The sequence below is a fragment of the Lactuca sativa genome, chromosome 6, assembly GCF_002870075.4.
Source record: "Lactuca sativa cultivar Salinas chromosome 6, Lsat_Salinas_v11, whole genome shotgun sequence".
In the NCBI taxonomy this organism is placed as follows: domain Eukaryota; kingdom Viridiplantae; phylum Streptophyta; class Magnoliopsida; order Asterales; family Asteraceae; genus Lactuca; species Lactuca sativa.
In genome coordinates this window covers 167,127,937-167,144,523 of record NC_056628.2, presented here as the reverse complement: position 1 = coordinate 167,144,523, position 16,587 = coordinate 167,127,937, and the positions used below count along the sequence as shown (strand labels likewise).

At 34.9% G+C, this 16,587-nt stretch overlaps 2 protein-coding genes and 1 pseudogene across 3 annotated transcripts; 1 reads left to right on the top strand and 2 right to left on the bottom strand.

Moving 5' to 3' along the window:
* Positions 1–1,817: 1,817 nt before the first annotated feature.
* On the bottom strand, positions 1,818–2,549 carry LOC111905128 (bax inhibitor 1-like; annotated as a pseudogene).
* A 4,713-nt stretch (positions 2,550–7,262) lies between these two features.
* On the top strand, positions 7,263–8,425 carry LOC111905127 (uncharacterized mitochondrial protein AtMg00810-like). The gene is made up of 2 exons (XM_023900803.1): positions 7,263–7,464; positions 7,560–8,425. The coding sequence occupies exons 1-2, from the start codon at positions 7,263–7,265 to the stop codon at positions 8,423–8,425; spliced, it is 1,068 nt and encodes a 355-aa protein (XP_023756571.1).
* Positions 8,426–10,085: 1,660 nt separating this feature from the next.
* On the bottom strand, positions 10,086–14,801 carry LOC111905122 (uncharacterized). Of its 2 annotated transcripts, XM_023900799.3 has the most exons (15): positions 14,159–14,800; positions 14,005–14,063; positions 13,595–13,664; positions 12,663–13,516; positions 12,516–12,582; positions 12,345–12,407; positions 12,187–12,250; positions 12,015–12,108; positions 11,828–11,911; positions 11,664–11,753; positions 11,553–11,580; positions 10,986–11,455; positions 10,775–10,884; positions 10,601–10,688; positions 10,086–10,513 (listed from the first exon to the last, which is right to left on the bottom strand). In XM_023900799.3, the coding sequence occupies exons 1-15, from the start codon at positions 14,577–14,579 to the stop codon at positions 10,253–10,255; spliced, it is 2,823 nt and encodes a 940-aa protein (XP_023756567.1). In that variant the 5' UTR covers positions 14,580–14,800; the 3' UTR covers positions 10,086–10,252. The 2 variants fall into 2 exon arrangements, with proteins under 2 accessions (XP_023756567.1, XP_042751860.1); XM_042895926.1 differs by having other exon boundaries at positions 12,663–13,664; positions 14,159–14,801.
* Between the last annotated feature and the right edge of the window lie 1,786 nt (positions 14,802–16,587).

Below are 16,587 nucleotides of genomic sequence, written 5' to 3'. Positions count from 1 at the left end.
CACAAACCCTAAATCATCCTCTAACTTGACCGTCAGAGCGTTCTTCCGGGAGTTCCTCCCGGAAAGCGGATGATGGCCTTCGTTCTCTGTGAGTTTGCAGTGGTGACTAGGCAACCAGGGAAAACCCAACCGAAGCACAAGCAAGGTCTTAAGGGGAACGAAGTTCCATCACATACAATGTATATAAGTATATCTCAATCTAGAAAATCAACACAAACTTATTCTTATTTTATTACTTATGTAAATTTTCAATAACACCTGTTTTATTTATTAGTTTTTACAAATTTGTGTTATATCTTATTTGCTATAACAAAACTTAAAATTGTTAGAAATTTGGGTTATAAAAAGGCTTGGAAATTCTGAGAATTGTGGTATCACTTTCATATTAAAGTATTTGGGTGATTCTCTCAATCTTTAATCGGATAAAACTCGGAAATTGAGAGCAAGAACAGAACATCTGGTTGTTATGAATTTCGTGTGTACCATCAAATGAAGACCAAAATTAGTTAAGTATCTTTTCCATCGAAAAACTGTCACCAGACAATTGTATGTCTAAAAATTGTCACAAAAAACAGTTTTATGTCTGAAGACTGTTACTAATACGGGTTCTTTCTATAAGGGTCAAAACAAAGTCAAAATCGGGTTTATTTCCAAAAATTCATATTTCTAATGTATTTTTTATATAGTAACATAACTCATATAAAAAAATTCCGCAATGACTTGCCAGTTCGACCCCAGCCAGGGGATCTGCCCCTTGAACCCCGCTCCCGTGGGCGCTGCCCACGGACCCCCGTTCATTCAGGGGTTTCGCCCCTAAATGACAGACTACTTTTAATCTTGAATAAACTTAAACAAGTGTGCACTCCGCAGATTTGTTACTTCTTTAATATTCATCAAGATTGATTTTGGTCAACAAGTCAACCCATTACACTTAAATACAAGTAGTGAAACAAATCACCAACAAAAATCATATTATTTCACAACTATAAGCAAATAATTGTAACCGTGCTATTATTGATATGTTATCGTGTTTTAAACGTAACGATTAATTTTAATATATATCATCTTGTCGCAAATAATAATTATTACATCCAAAATAGTCTAACCCAAGGTTGTAAAGATCGGGATACTACCTGGGATCGTTTTTGGGTCTGCAAGATCGGGATCGTAAGATCGGGATCGAGATCTAAGATCCCACAAAATAAAATATAATTTTAATTTATAATATTTAATCATGAAAAATATTTCAAACATTTAATTTTTCGTTCAAAAGTTATAAAACTTTCAAAATATTAGTCATAAGTCACAATAAAAAAAATGATAAACGGTAGATTGGTAAAGGGTAAAAGACATAAAGTGGTAAAAAAAATTTCATTTGCAAAAAAAATATAAATAAATAAATAAATAAAGGTTGGATCAGATCGGATCTCGATCCTACCTACGATCATACCTGCGATCCTACCCTAAATACGATCCTTTTACGATTCGGATCGTTTTTCATACCTAGGATCGTACGATCCTAGGATTAGGATCGTGGTTTTGACAACCATAGTCAAACCATTTGTTTACATCCGGTCACTTCATTTTATTTTTATATATCAAGGTAATTAATTTAATGACTTTGTGCATTAGAGTTGTTATCTTTAACTTCAAACAAATTGTATAAACAATTAAAGTTTGATCGGTCCAACGGATACAATAAACAGAAACGTATTCATTTTTACGATTTAAAAGTAATAATCCCAATCTCTAATTTACTAATGATAATAAATAAATAAATAACAAACTATGTACCACATGAAATCATCAAAAACACTCTAATCCTTTTTCTCTTTCTTTTTCTTCTTCTCATCCTCTTCTATTGCCTTCAACTGCAACACACACAATAACATAGCATTAAATCTTATCCACAACAACCTTACAAAAAAACAATTTAAGTGGACTTATAAAACTCACTATGATGATAAGAATGCGAACAAATATAGAAATAAAGTTACAGAAAGCAAGAGAGCATCGGTCACATAATCCAAATCTCCAAGATGAGCTCTTTCAATAATCTCCTCGGTGTCAACCACTATGTACCCAACAGCCCAAAATACAACTAAAAAGCAAATTAAACACTAATTAGTAGTTTGAAAAGGATTCATAAAAACTTACAAAAAAAAATGAAACAAGAGTAGTTAAACTTTTTACCTCAATATTAAAGAGCGCAACATTTTCATCAAAGATTAATGCCACAAATACCACCCACACAAGGATTGAAAAACAAGAGGAAAGAAAACCTCCAAGATAAATAAACACTCTTCGTCTTGCCAACATGGCAACTCCTGAGAAACAAGCAAATATGATTGCAGTTGCCATGAACGCGCTCACCAAAATGCTGCAAATTTTAACCAAAAATATGAATCAAGAAACATGAACGTGTAATAAGTTGAGGGTTGTAAATTGTAATATAAAGGAAAGAAGAAGTCAACGAACCCTGGGTGAACATCTATGACTAAGCCGATAAGAGGTCCAAGGGTGACTCCATGGAGAAGGGAAAACGTCATTAATTGTGAGAATCTTGTTTTCTAGGAATGTGAGTGGATTACAAGATGTTTTAGAATGACATGAAGATCAATATATAAGATATCAAGATTGATAGAACGTTAAGATTAAGATGATTGAATATACGGGAGTGGTAAGTTGCCGATAGAAGCAAACTAATGTTGCGAAGAAGGTTAGAATGCCTCCGATGTTCAATAGGAGGTGAAGAAAAGCACCAAATGCAGATGCTATGAGAGAGCAACATAGTGAGAAATAAACCTGCAATAATTACATTACAGGAAGATAGTTAAGTTACTAACACAATCGACTCCCCAATGCAAAAGATGGAAATCCTAATCGTTTTTATATATTTTGTTAATCATTAATAAAGAGTACTGAATTGAACGAAAACACATGTCATAGACATATGTATGGACAACTAAGGCATAAGTACTTCAAGACTTTTCAAACCAATAGTCAAAACCGAAATATACATGTATACTAGAAGAGAAATTAACATATTCCTTGAACGAAACACTGATATTCAGAAAAATTAATTAAGGCGAATTGGATAGACCTTTTTCAGATAAGTCTTTACTACGGGAGAGATTTGACAGGGTGGTATCTTGGGAGAAGACGATTGTGGTTGTGGATCAAAGAACGACCAGAAGGATTCCATGGTAGTTGGAGAAATAAAATCTGACAAAATTTTGGTATTTGAATTTGGATTAGATGATTTTTAAGGGAAAAAAATGTAGCATATATTTATAGGAGATGTTTTGCAAAGATAGCTAAGTAATTTTTTTTTGTATATTTATTTTGCGTTGTAGACGTAATTAAGTTATAGGGATATGGTTTCCAATTAAATCTTTTGCCTACTAAATCTACACAAATAAATTAGTAATATTCATATACAAGTAAAAATGGAACAGAAATCTTGTTAATTAAATATCGGGAGCCTCAATGCCTTATAAAACAAAAGGGAAAGACTAATTTTCTTCATTTTTCTTTCGGCATCCCCCTATGGCCGTATCCCTACTTAATTTACGTTAAGTTCATTATTGGCTTGCTTTTGAGAATTTCATGGAGGTCACCTCATGGTGAGCATTAGAAATCGATTGGTAAGCCCTAATCTAATTGTTATGGGCTATAGCCCGAAGATGTTATCGGCTATAGCTCAAAGATGAGAGAAGGGAAATCTTGATTTTGAATTAGGTAGTGATTTTTAATTAGGGAAAGGTATTTTAGTACAATCATATGTAATTTTAAAACTAAGATGAAAAGAAATAATGTTAAATTAATTAAATTATGAGTTTGGATATAAATATGAATTTTATAGTTTGAGACAAATATACATGTAATTTTAAAATTTATAAATATATAAAAGTAACAATTAAAGTTTGTGAGGATTGAAATTCTCTATATATAAAAAAATTAAAAATTAAAAATTCCTACCAGTCAGTTGACCCAATCGGGCCGTGAACCTAATGGAACTATTTTATACATCTAGACTATTCCATTAAGATAATCACGTATTGTTTAGTTTATTCTCATGTTTATCTTTAGCCTTTTTTTAGCTAGTTTATCTGATCCTGTTTATAAGGGTCTCTTTAATGCTTGTACGCAGTAAGATCAATAATCAATGGAATAGAATGTTTTCTTAGTTTCTTTATGGTATCAGAGTGAAGAAAACCTAGATTGGAAGCTGCCATAACAGAAGAGAAAGACAATGATCCGGGGGCAAGAAAGAAGACTGAAGAACCCATCGATGCTAACTTCATCCATGTCAATTCCCCATACTACATTCATCCGTCATATTACCCTAAACAGATGCAGGTTAATGACGTGTTGAACGATAACAACTTCAACGAATGGAGGCAGGATATGATCAATTTTCTGTTTGCCAAGAATAAAAAGGGGTTTGTCGATGGGTCAATCAACAAACCAGATTCTGCATCCCCCGTGCATATGGCATGGATGCGTGCAGATGTCATGGTCAAGGGCTGGATGGCAACAGCCATGGAGAGGGACATCCGGACCAGTGTGAGGTACGCTAATACGTCAGTCGAGATTTGGAAAGACTTGGAAGAGAGGTTTAAGAAGGAAGGTGCTCCACGGGCTTACGAGCTAAAACAGTCGTTGAACACTACAAGGCAGGACGAGACTTCGGTTTCATCCTACTACACGAAATTAAAAACCCTATTGGATGAACTGCAACTCGTTCTCCCAACACCAAGATGTACCTGTGATGGGTGTAATTGCTCTCTAGGAAAAATATTGAATGAAGTGAAGGAGAAAGAAAGAATTTATGAGTTTCTTATGGGGCTCGATGAGGAGTTCTCCGTCATCCGAACCCAAATCCTTGCCATGAAGCCAACACCTTCCTTGGGGGACACGTATCACCTGGTTGCTGAAGATGAACAGCAACGCGTAATCACAGGTGGATCCAGAAAAGCAGTTGGCGAAACAACAGCCTTCCAGATGAACGTGATGAACAGGAAGGCAACATGAACTATACAAGGGGTTCAAAGCACACAGACGGCTAACAAAGGAGCACAACGAATCATGAAACAGAGTAGCGACAAGGCAGAAAAATGCACTTTTTTGTGGAAAAGAAGGACACAAAAGCGATGGGTGCTTCAAGAAGATAGGTTACTCTGATTGATGGTTGGGAAAGAAAGACAAACCAAAGGCAAAAGCAGCTTGTGTAGAAGTTGGATCCAGCCCCATACCAGGGTTAACGGATGAACAGTATCGTCTTTTTGTTGCACACTTCCGAGAAGATGAGGCTCCTAAAGCTAATCTGGCAGGTAGAACTAACGCGTATGATGGATGGGTGGTTGACTTGGGTGCAATCGAACACATCACCCATCGAAGTGACTTTCTTGATAACAGAGTCACAAACACCAAAGAAACACCTGTCATCATCCCTAATGGCGATAAGGTGCCCGTCAGGGGTAAGGGTGAACACGCCCTACCAGGAGGTCTCAAAATTGATGGCGTCTTACATGTTCTTAATTTCAATTACAACTTGTTATCTGTTAACAAACTTGCAAGGAACCTTAATTGTGCTGTAACTTTCTTTCCTGACTTCTTTGTTGTGCAGAAACTAGTGACGAGGGACTTGATTGGTGCGGGTAACTGCATTGGAGGATTGTATCGAATGGGGGCAATGGAAAAGAAGGTTCTCATGACAACTTTCGAGGTTTGGCACAAAAGGCTTGGTCATCCATCACCCAAGAAGATTTCGAATTTAAATTTTGTTAGAGATGTTTCTAGGAATAACCAAACTAAAATGTGTGATGCTTGTTTTAAAGCTAAGCACACTAGGTTGCCATTTCCCATTAGTGAAATAAACATTGTTTCTTGTTTTGAGCTTATACATTGTGATGTTTGGGGAAAATATAGAATCTCGTCCCTATCAAAGGCTCTCTACTTTTTAACAATAGTTGATGACTATAGCCGATCAGTGTGGACTTTTCTTATCAAACACAAACATGAAGTTGGTTTACATCTCATAAATTTTCACAAAATGGTCAAAACACAATTTGGGAAAGACATAAAACGGATACGATGTGACAACGGGGGAGAATTTATCTCTATAAAAATGTTCGACTTCTATGCCAAGAAAGGCATTGTTTTAGAGACCACTTGTCCATACACCCCACAGCAAAATGGGGTGGTAGAATGCAAGCATCAACACTTGCTTGAAACTGCCTGTGCCCTTTTATTTCAAGTAAACCTGTTGAAAACCTTTTGGGGTGAGTGCATATTGACTGTCACCTATGTCATAAATCGACTCCCCTCCAAGGTACTCCGTGGTCTCATTCTCTATGAGCTTCTTTTCAATGAGTCACCAAATTATGATCATATGCGTGTCTGCTTGGCATAATATCGCAACACCGACACTAGGGGAGAAAATTTTGAACCACGAGGCAAACCAGGAATATTCCTTGGGTACCCTCAAGGGATAAAAGGTTATAAAATTTATGACATGGAAACCAAGAAGTTAGTGGTATCAAGGGACGTAAGATTCTGTGAAAACAAGTTTCCCATGAAACATATGCATGGAAACATGCAACCACTAGCTGACAGTGAAGATCTTTTTCGCTTTGCTGATAAGATCACCACACCCCCTGATCAAAACTCATCATCCGAGACTACCATGCATGACAGTTTTATCGACGACAACAGCCCCACAAGTCATTCTGACCACAACCAACATACGACGAGTGTTGTAAATGATGTCTCTGGCAAAGTTGAAGATAATTCTGTACCAACGAACCATCACGCAGCCAGTGAAACCAGCAGGACCGATCAGCAAAGAGAAACCAGAAATAGGTCACAATCCACCCGTTACAAAGACTATGAAGTGCAGCTTCCCCCTTCGATAAATCATCTGCAACCCGTCATTGATCGAGTCGCCTTTACGGTACATCCTCTTACCAATTATCTCTCTTATAAAAAAAAATTCTAAATCTCACAAATCCTTTTTAGCTGCCATCGTCACCCACAATGAGCCTAAATTTTTTCATCAAGCAGTTCGAGACAAACGATGGAAAGAGGCAATGCAGAAGGAAATTGAAGCCCTTGAGCAAAACAACACTTGGGAACTTACGAGTCTGCCAAAAGACAAGAGAGCTATAGACTCTAAGTGAGTGTACAAAGTGAAGTATAAGCCGAATGGAGAGGTGGAACGATACAAATGACGCCTTGTGGCAAAAGGTTACACACAAATGGAAGGAGTCGACTTTCATGACACGTTGGCCCCAGTTGCTAAACTCGTCATTGTTCGTGTTTTGCTTACCATAGTTGTCAAGCGTGACTGGATCATATCCCAATTAGATGTCAACAATCCATTTCTGCATGGCGGTCTCGATGAAGACATTTATATGAAAATACCACAAGTCTTCAGAAAAGATAATGAGACACATGTATGTAAGCTAAAGAATTCCTTATACGGCCTAAAACAAGCCTCGCGAAACTGGTATCACAAATTCACTGCTACCCTTCAAGATCTTGCTTTTCGACAGTCTCATGCTGCAAAGACGGAGATATCTTTGTGGCAGCACTCATCTATGTTGACAATGTTATCATTGTGGGGAATGATAGAAAGAAGATAGAAGATACGAAGTCATGCCTTGACAAGAATTTTAGTATTAAAGACCTTGGAACTTTGAAATACTTCTTGGGAATTGAAGTAGCTCGCACAAATGAAGGGCTAGTACTCAGTCAACGTAAATACACCATTGATGTGCTCGAAAATTCTTGCATGCTTGGCTGTTGGCCTAGTCGGTTTCCTATGGAACAAAATTTGAAGCTCGATAAAGGAGATGATGCTGACAAGGTAGATGCAAGCACCTATCGACGCCTTGTTGGTAGGCTTCTCTATCTCCAAGCCACTAGGCCCGACATAACTTACATAGTGAACGTGCTTAGTCAGTTTGTTTCTGATCCTCGTCAAAACCATTGCGATGCAGCCATGCGAGTACTTCGATATCTGAAAAACACCTTGGGGAAAGGCATACTTTTACCAAAGGAAGGAGACGTTAAGCTCACTGCCTACATTGACTCTGATCGGTTGGGATGCCCCTTCTCACAGAGATCACGGACAGACTATTTGTTGATCTTAGGGGGTGCTCCAATCTCTTGGAAATCTAAGAAACAATCTGTTGTTTCACGCTCCTCCGCTGAAGCAGAATACCGTGCAATGGCTGTCACGGTTAGTGAAATACTCTGGATTCGTTGGTTGTTGGCTGATTTCGACATTGTTTTGGACAAACCCACTCCCCTTTTGTGTGATAATGAATCTGCTCGTCACATTGCACACAATCCTGTTTTCCACGAACGTACAAAGCACGTGGAAATGGACTGTTACTTTGTTAAGGAACGAGTTTAGTCTAAGGATATTGCACTTGTCAAAATCAAGACTCAAGACCAATTAGCTGATTTATTGACCAAACCACTTGGATCAAATCGTCTCAAATTTCTATCGGACAAGTTGGGCATTCGTAATCTTCATGCTCCATCTTGAGGGGGAGTAATGGAACTATTTTACACATCTAGAGTATTCCATTAAGATAATCATGTATTGTTTAGTTTATTCCCATGTTTATCTTTAGCCTTTTTTTAGCTAGTTTATCTGATCCTGTTTATAAGGATCTCTTTAATGCTTGTACGCAGTAAGATCAATAATCAATGGAATAGAATGTTTTCTCAGTTTCTTTAGAACCGAGGGTGAAAGCAGTGGCGAGTCTAGAATAGTATACCATGTGGTTCACCAACCGAGTTTAATCGGGTCGGTTAAAAAAAATTAGGCTCAACTAGAATGGCTCACCCAGAAAAATAACAGTATTAGCATGTATAAAAAGTGGTGTTGAAATGACTAAGCCCAAATTAGTCATTCCTTCTTTTTACTAAAGCAACTTATACTTAGAGTTAGTCGGTCTAAACAAGACATGAGCAAACTTATGTTGTACAAATGTGAAAGAATAAGCATTTATTTATAATAGAAAACACTTAACTATTTTTTTTTCTTAGAGTCGATATGAAACCCCTTAATCTCACTTACGATATGTCTTTTATTGTCTATAGTTTATATCTTTCTTTTCCTTTCATTTTTTACTAAACACATTAATCTAAGTCCTTCAAAATCTTTAAGGTAGGTCCTAAATATTTTTTGTATAAAACTTGTTATAAACATTTTAATTTTAGGTGGGTCAAGTGACCCACCTTCCCATAAAATAGTCTTGCCACTAGATGAGAACGGTTCAACAGCGAACGGTTTTATGTCAACTTTTAGACCAATTGAGCCGAACAGTTTCTCAAAAACCAGATTGAAACAATATAATGGAACGGATAAAAAAACCATTCAGACTTAGTTGGATTTCATTTAGCCCCATAAAAAACAACTCATTCATTTTCAAAGCAAATTGAGTAATTTGAACAATCATGGTATCTAGAGTATACACGACTGGAAAGCCAACACACACAGCTCTCAAATGTATACCAACAGTTGACAAACCAATTTTTAAGACATTGCAAGCCCCTATATATAAAACTATAAAAGGATGGACCGTGGACGTTTTCACTTTTACGGATATACTATGTGACACCCCCAATTTGTTTTGAAATTAAAAATATGTTATTATTTAGGGATAGAGATGAATGCTTGGATTAGATTTCCTTTTTTGGGTCTTATGAAAAAACTTGAATATATATGCTTGTATAAGTAATTTTGATTTAATATCTATGTAGCGGTTTTTGCTTATAACTTAATACTATCAAATTTATGAACCGATGAAGACTTATTTTGCTTTATGTGGCATACTTTTTTTAGGTTAGTTGTTCAAATGGCAAGTGAGCAGCTTAGGTGTCGGCCATCATATTTTTGGTGTATCAGCATGTCTATAGCCAGAGCTTGGCCCGTGACTGCTGCATGCATGTAATATAGTTTAAACCCTGATAAAATGTTGAAGTTTTGATTTCAAATTCATCTAAAACAATTTTATTAAAAAAATTAATGTAATATAATTTAAAGAAATAAACACACACCAAAATACCTATGTCAACTGTCAAGTTTCATATTAACAATCATTTGGTTCAAGAAATTCAACATGTTAAGAGTAGAGTCCCTTCTAGATTTACTGCAAAAACTATGCTTTTTTTTTGCAAGACCTAAGAAAACCTAACGTTATGATGATATAACAAAGAGAATATAAGTCTCTCACGAAAGACCTTCAAAAGTCAGAGGCTGAGAAGGCTTTTGCCTGAGCAGCCTGTGCTTTTCAATGTCCTTGAAGCATGGCATGAAAAACTCATGCCTTAGAGCTTCTTCTGCACTTATTCTTGCTCGTGGGTTCACCATCAAACACTTATCAACAAGATCAATAAGTGATTTTGGAATTAAGAAATCCGGGCGTCTCGTATTCTGTTTACACCATTCTCGTAGCTCTACAGATGGCAATGACTTCAACTGATACAGTTCCTGCAACACAAAACATATCACACTTTACAGATTTGGTCCTTGCATTTAATTCAAAATATAAAAAAAAAGCCCTTATTTATATCATACCGGTGGAAATGATGATTCACGGTCATGCAACTTTGCCACTTCCCACAAATCTTCACTTCCCCTTAACTTTGCAATCTCTTTTATATTCCTGTTTAAAAAAATTCCAAAATTTTACAAACTTAACAAAAAGAAAACATGGAGTTTTGCAGAGAATGAAGATCTCAAGATACTCACTGATCAGGGTCACCACCAAACGGAGTTCTTCCAATGATCAAATAAAGCAAAGTAACTCCAGCAGACCATACGTCAATTTTAGGCCCTTGGTACATAGATTTGAACAGTACCTAAACAATGTTTCAAAATCTTTTATCAGAATCTCATCTGTAAACATTTACAGATGACAGATAACCGATGCATAAAATGCATTTAGGGTATAAGGAGCTACCTCTGGGGCTCTGAAACCTTTTGTGCCAACGCATGGACCTTCTTTCCGTTGTTTGTTTTTAAGTAATCCAGCACCGGAAACCGCGATTCCGGTGGATTGCAGTGGCATTGGAGTGAGATATATAAGCTTTTTGTTATCTGATTTTGTTGGAGGGGCTGCAACGCGTTTTCTTTTTGAAGTTATTGGTTGATGATCTGGACCCTGTAATGCTTCGTGTACTAAATTGAGAAGTTCTTTTCTCTGTGTGGAGGGAATAGGCTCCCTAAGCCTTTCTGCTGATGGAATTCTGTTGCTTGTTGCGTCTTTTGTAGAGGTTATTCCAGAACCATCTGCACCTTGGCTTTTCATCTTTATTTGATCACTCTTCTTTTTTATGTGTGTCACTGGTTCTAAAGCTTTGGAGCTTGTGTATTTTCTAGTCTTTGTAGGAGGAAGACCAAAACTTGCATCATTATTCGACTTGGATTTTTCTGTGAAAAAAGGAAAAAAGAGAATTTAAATCGGTAAATTTTCTCAAATGAAGTTAAAAAAAATAAATTATTAGAGAGAACGGAAAATGAAGCTCACCTGTGGATCCGAATTTCTGATGCAAATCCTGTTAAAAAAACATTTTATGTATTGGTTAATAATTAAATATCATATTATTAAAGAATGTTTTATCAAAGAATAATAACTTACAGTTGCGAGGTTGAAATCTATGAGATAGCCTTTGGAGGCCTTGAGAGAGAAAAGGAAATTTCCAGGTTTAACGTCTCTGTGAACTACTCCCTGAGGACAAAATCGGAAATATAATTATTTTTTATATGGGAAAATTTTCTTTGCTTAAAAATTAAAATAGTTACCTGTTTATGAAGACTAGAAAGTGCTCTGAATAAACAGTAGCCATACCACCGAAGTTGTTGAACATCTATTTCTCTCTTCAAGACCTAACAAAAAAGAAAGCTTAATGATATTAACAAGAGTTAAATGCAAGAAATAGAAACATTGCCTTAATAAGAAAAAAAAATGAAGGTAGGAATAAAAGAACACCTCAGGCCTATCATGGGCAACATGCTCAAGAACAAGACAATGGGAATTGCCACTTTTGAATGAGCCTTCGTATTTAATTACAAAATTCTTACCCCTGAAATATAATTGGATTATGTATCAGTAACAGAAACAGAGAAGATTGTTTTGAGTGATATTTATTAAACATCCTTACCCGAATCTCTCCAGCATTTTTAATTCATTATAAACATGGTTTCTGTTAGCATTTTCATGAGGATCTGCAAAAATGTTATGCAACAATTCCAGGTCAGCATTGCTTCTAGAAATATTAAGTTAACAGATTAAGCAGATAAATAACATTCAGCTCCTTACTTTTAACAGCAAATGTTGTTCCATCTTTTTTGCTTCGTGCCTTGTAGACTGTGCCATAACCACCTATGTATTTCATAAGGGGAGAGAAAAGAAAAAGTAAATTCTCACATGAAATGAAAGTCTTTTAAGCTTGTAATTTTAAATTCAGTATTCATTATTGCTTTTCATTACCTGAACCTTCTTCTTCCTCTACAATAAAAGAATCAAACACTGGCACTTCTCTTGGCTCCAAATTTCCCTGAAAATAAAGCACCCAAAAAGCTTTAGCTTATAAATTAAATTTATCATCAGGCTAAAACCATGATTACTAAAACTCACTTTGACAGAAGTGGCATTACACTTTTCCTTATTTTCTTTTATGTTTTCCTGTTTCCGAGTAATTTCTATCTTCTGTTCTCCAGATGGCTTTAACTTCTGCTTCATGAGAGCTGACTTCTTGTCTTTTTTACTATTCTTCTGCTCAGTAGGGGCACTGACGTCATTTCCATTGTTTGTTGTTATGGAGACTGTTGGCACTGACAAATTTGCATCCTTTGGAACAACTGTCAATTGTTTGTTGTCATGGAGATTGTTTTCGGTATCTTGTGAACAAACTAACTCTTCTCTTTCACAAATTGGTTTTTCTTCCTCTTTTACATCATCCATTTGAGCTTCATTAATGCATAGTTTTTCAGCATCTGTTAGTGAAACTATCTTCTGTTCTTCAACGTCTTGGCAAACTACCTTTTCCTTATTGTCAGAACAAGGCGCCATGTCATTGCAGTTCATAGTGTTTATGTTTCCAGAATTGAGCTCAGGGATCATGATTTCATGAACAATATTATTTGGCACGTTTTCAATGTTTACTTCATGGATTGAAGAATCTAAGGTACATTTGTGTTCTCTTTCCATCACAAGTGTTTGTTTTTCTGTTGAATTTTCAATCCAAGTTTTCACCAGTGAGATTACCTTCTTGTTTTTATCTTCTTGGCAAGATGCTTTACTATGCCTTTTGGTCAATGAACGTGTCATTGGTCTTTCAGTTGGATGAGATGATGATTGCAACTGAAGAGATTCTTTACGCTTTCTTGATGGCCTTTTAATAGGGCTAGGGAAACAAATGTAACCATTGAGGAAATTATTCTGGATTGCAAGCTCTTTCATGCTCAAAACTGTAGTCGACTCCTTTTCATCTTCATGTTTACAGTCGTTTAATTCATAAGTTAAGGGTTCAGCATCAAAGTTGATGAGTGATGACATATTAAATGTACCTTCAACTGGTGTATTGTCATTAGTTATGATTAGACTCCTTGAGGTATGGTCATCACCATTGGCGTATTGCTGTTATCAAAACAAAAAATTATAAGCAATTGGATACTGCCTAAAGTCAACTAATTTGGATAAAAAGGAGAGTTCGAGTGGTGTAAAAATCATGAACTGGAAACTTTCAAATTTTGCATTAAAATAAGCAAATAGGAAGTTCGATTTCAAATCAAAAAGGTACCAAAGTGTTAAAATTTACAGGCATATACTAGGATCTACAATCAATATTTAATGAAATACATCAACATAAACTATTTTGATGCTTTTCATGATAAATAGATACGATTATTCATAGCACGCCCTGAAGATCACTTCAAAAACAGTTTAAATCTAACAAGTATAAAGACAAACGAAGTACCTTTTCAAAGGCATTTGAAATCCCAACAGACATCGACAAATCCGGCTGATCAGCTTTCTCTGTTGCATAATGCACCATTTTTAAAAGCATTAACAACATAAATCAAGAAAAAATTACATCGGTTTTCCTCTTAAATAGATCGTATTTTTATTACCTGAAATATTAGGCCGCGATCTTCTTCGCTTTCGAGAACACGTCAATTCAAAATCTTCCCAAGCTCTCTTGCGCTCAAAGTCCCGAGTCTTCATCTCCCAAGGAATCGAAATCTTAAAAACTCGACCTGAATTCAGCAAAAACCGCTGTAAACCTATACAAACAGCAGAAGAAACCGTAACCAAACCATCACCCGTCAACGAGAGGGGGGAGTTAGGTATAGAGCAAACGAATTCGATGAATTCCGGTGATACGTCAAGATAACTGCATCGAGATGCTAATTCAATCGAAGGAACTGAACGCCCTATGGATAGCAGAATAGCGAACAAATTCCATGATCTGCTCACTAACTCAGCGTCGGCAGTGCTAAGCTCGGTAATAGCTTCACCAGGCGCGTGTGATAGCACCAGCCGACTTTCCATTGTAACTGTTCAGATCTACAATTCAGCGTGTCGGCAAAATTAGGGTTTGTTGATTGTGAAGGATTAACGAACTTGATTTCAGATCGAGAAACGCTGGAAAGTTTTTTCCGTCATCGACTTGTAAGAATTTGCAGAGATGAGCCGAGCAGTGAGGCGCGAAAATGATATGAGAGTTAGGGTTTTGAGATTTTGGCTGTTCAATGTTTTCCCGCCCGTTTGCTCTGATTTTAGATTTTACACATCGCCCCCTTGTCTCTCTTTTGTCAATAATGCTCCCTTGCATTTTAAACGTTATACTCGTCAACTAGGGATGAGCATTGGGACCGGGGAACCGGCCGGAACTGGTACCGGATAGAACTGATCGGGTCGGGATCGGGACGATATTTTTACGGATTTTTGGAACTGGAAACCTGTAAGAACCGATAAAATCGGCAAAAACCGAAACCATATATTGCTATTTCTCGAGGACCGGTTCAACATTGAAGACACGACAAGAACCGGTAGAACCAACAGTCCGGTTCAGTTCCTATTTTCCACCAAGATCGGTTCTTGGGCCGGTTCCGGTTCAGACTGGGTCGGTTCCGATACTCATCACTATCATAACTCCATGTCAGATTAGTCCTTACAAAAACATTCTATGTAATTTTCAATTTTAAAAAGAAATTATAATAGAATAATCTCATAAACATATCACACTTAATTTAATTAAAATGTAATACTATCTTTTAGAAAACCATTTAGATGTTAAAACTATTGTTAAAGTGGTAAACTTTTATTGATTTCGTCAAAAATTTAACATATGACCGATAATATTATTTTATTGTAAACTTGTTGTATTTTATTTGTATGAAAAATGCTGAAAAAATATTATATTCTTTTTGTTTGACAAATTGCATTATGTAATCACACTCGTTACAACCTATAATTAAAGGTTAAATAGACAATGCCTTTTTTTGGTCTAAAACCATCAATATTAAGATTAAATAAATGATTTATCAGTATTGTTTTTTAGTTAATTTTGATATTTATTTATATATTCCAATTCTAATAAATGAATAAATTGATAATTGATAATTTATTTTTTATTTCAAATTTCAAACTTAAATTACATTAAATTAATAACATTGGAATAAAAAATAAAATTAATATATATTATAAGGTGATATAATTTCATGTATTTATTCAAACCAAAGATTATAATTTTATATAACTAAAAAAATATTTTAATTAATAATTTATTTAAAGTAATTTATTCGAAATAATTGATTAATTATTTTTTTTTTACACTTGTGATGTTCACGGGTTATATATATATATATATATATATATATATATATATATATATATATATATATATATATATATATATATATATATATATTTTAATTTTTAATTTTACAATTGTGATGTTCACGGGTTATATATATATATATATATATATATATATATATATATATATATATATATATATATATATATATATATTTTAATTTTTTTTTAATTTCAACGATTTTGTATAAAAAAAACTGTGATTTTTAGGTGTGTAAATTAAAAAAATAGATATATCAGAGTATTTTTTTATATATTTTTTGGGTTTCTAGGATTTTTTGAGTTTATGTGTTTTCCATTAAATACATACATACATACATATATATATATATATATATATATATATATATATATATATATATATATATGTGTGTGTGTGTGTGTGTGTGTGTATTTAATGGAAAACACATAAACTCAAAAAATCCTAGAAACCCAAAAAATATATAAAAAATACTCTGATATATCTATTTTTTTTAATTTACACACCTAAAAATCACAGTTTTTTTATACAAAATCGTTGAAATTAAAAAAAATAAAAAAAAAATCATTTTTTCTAGTGAAATTGTTTAAAGTGTTGTGATTTTTAGGTTTGAAAACTCAATGTGTGTGTGTGTGTATATATATATATATATATATATATAATCAATATTAAATATTAGTTAATCTAAATTGGAAACAG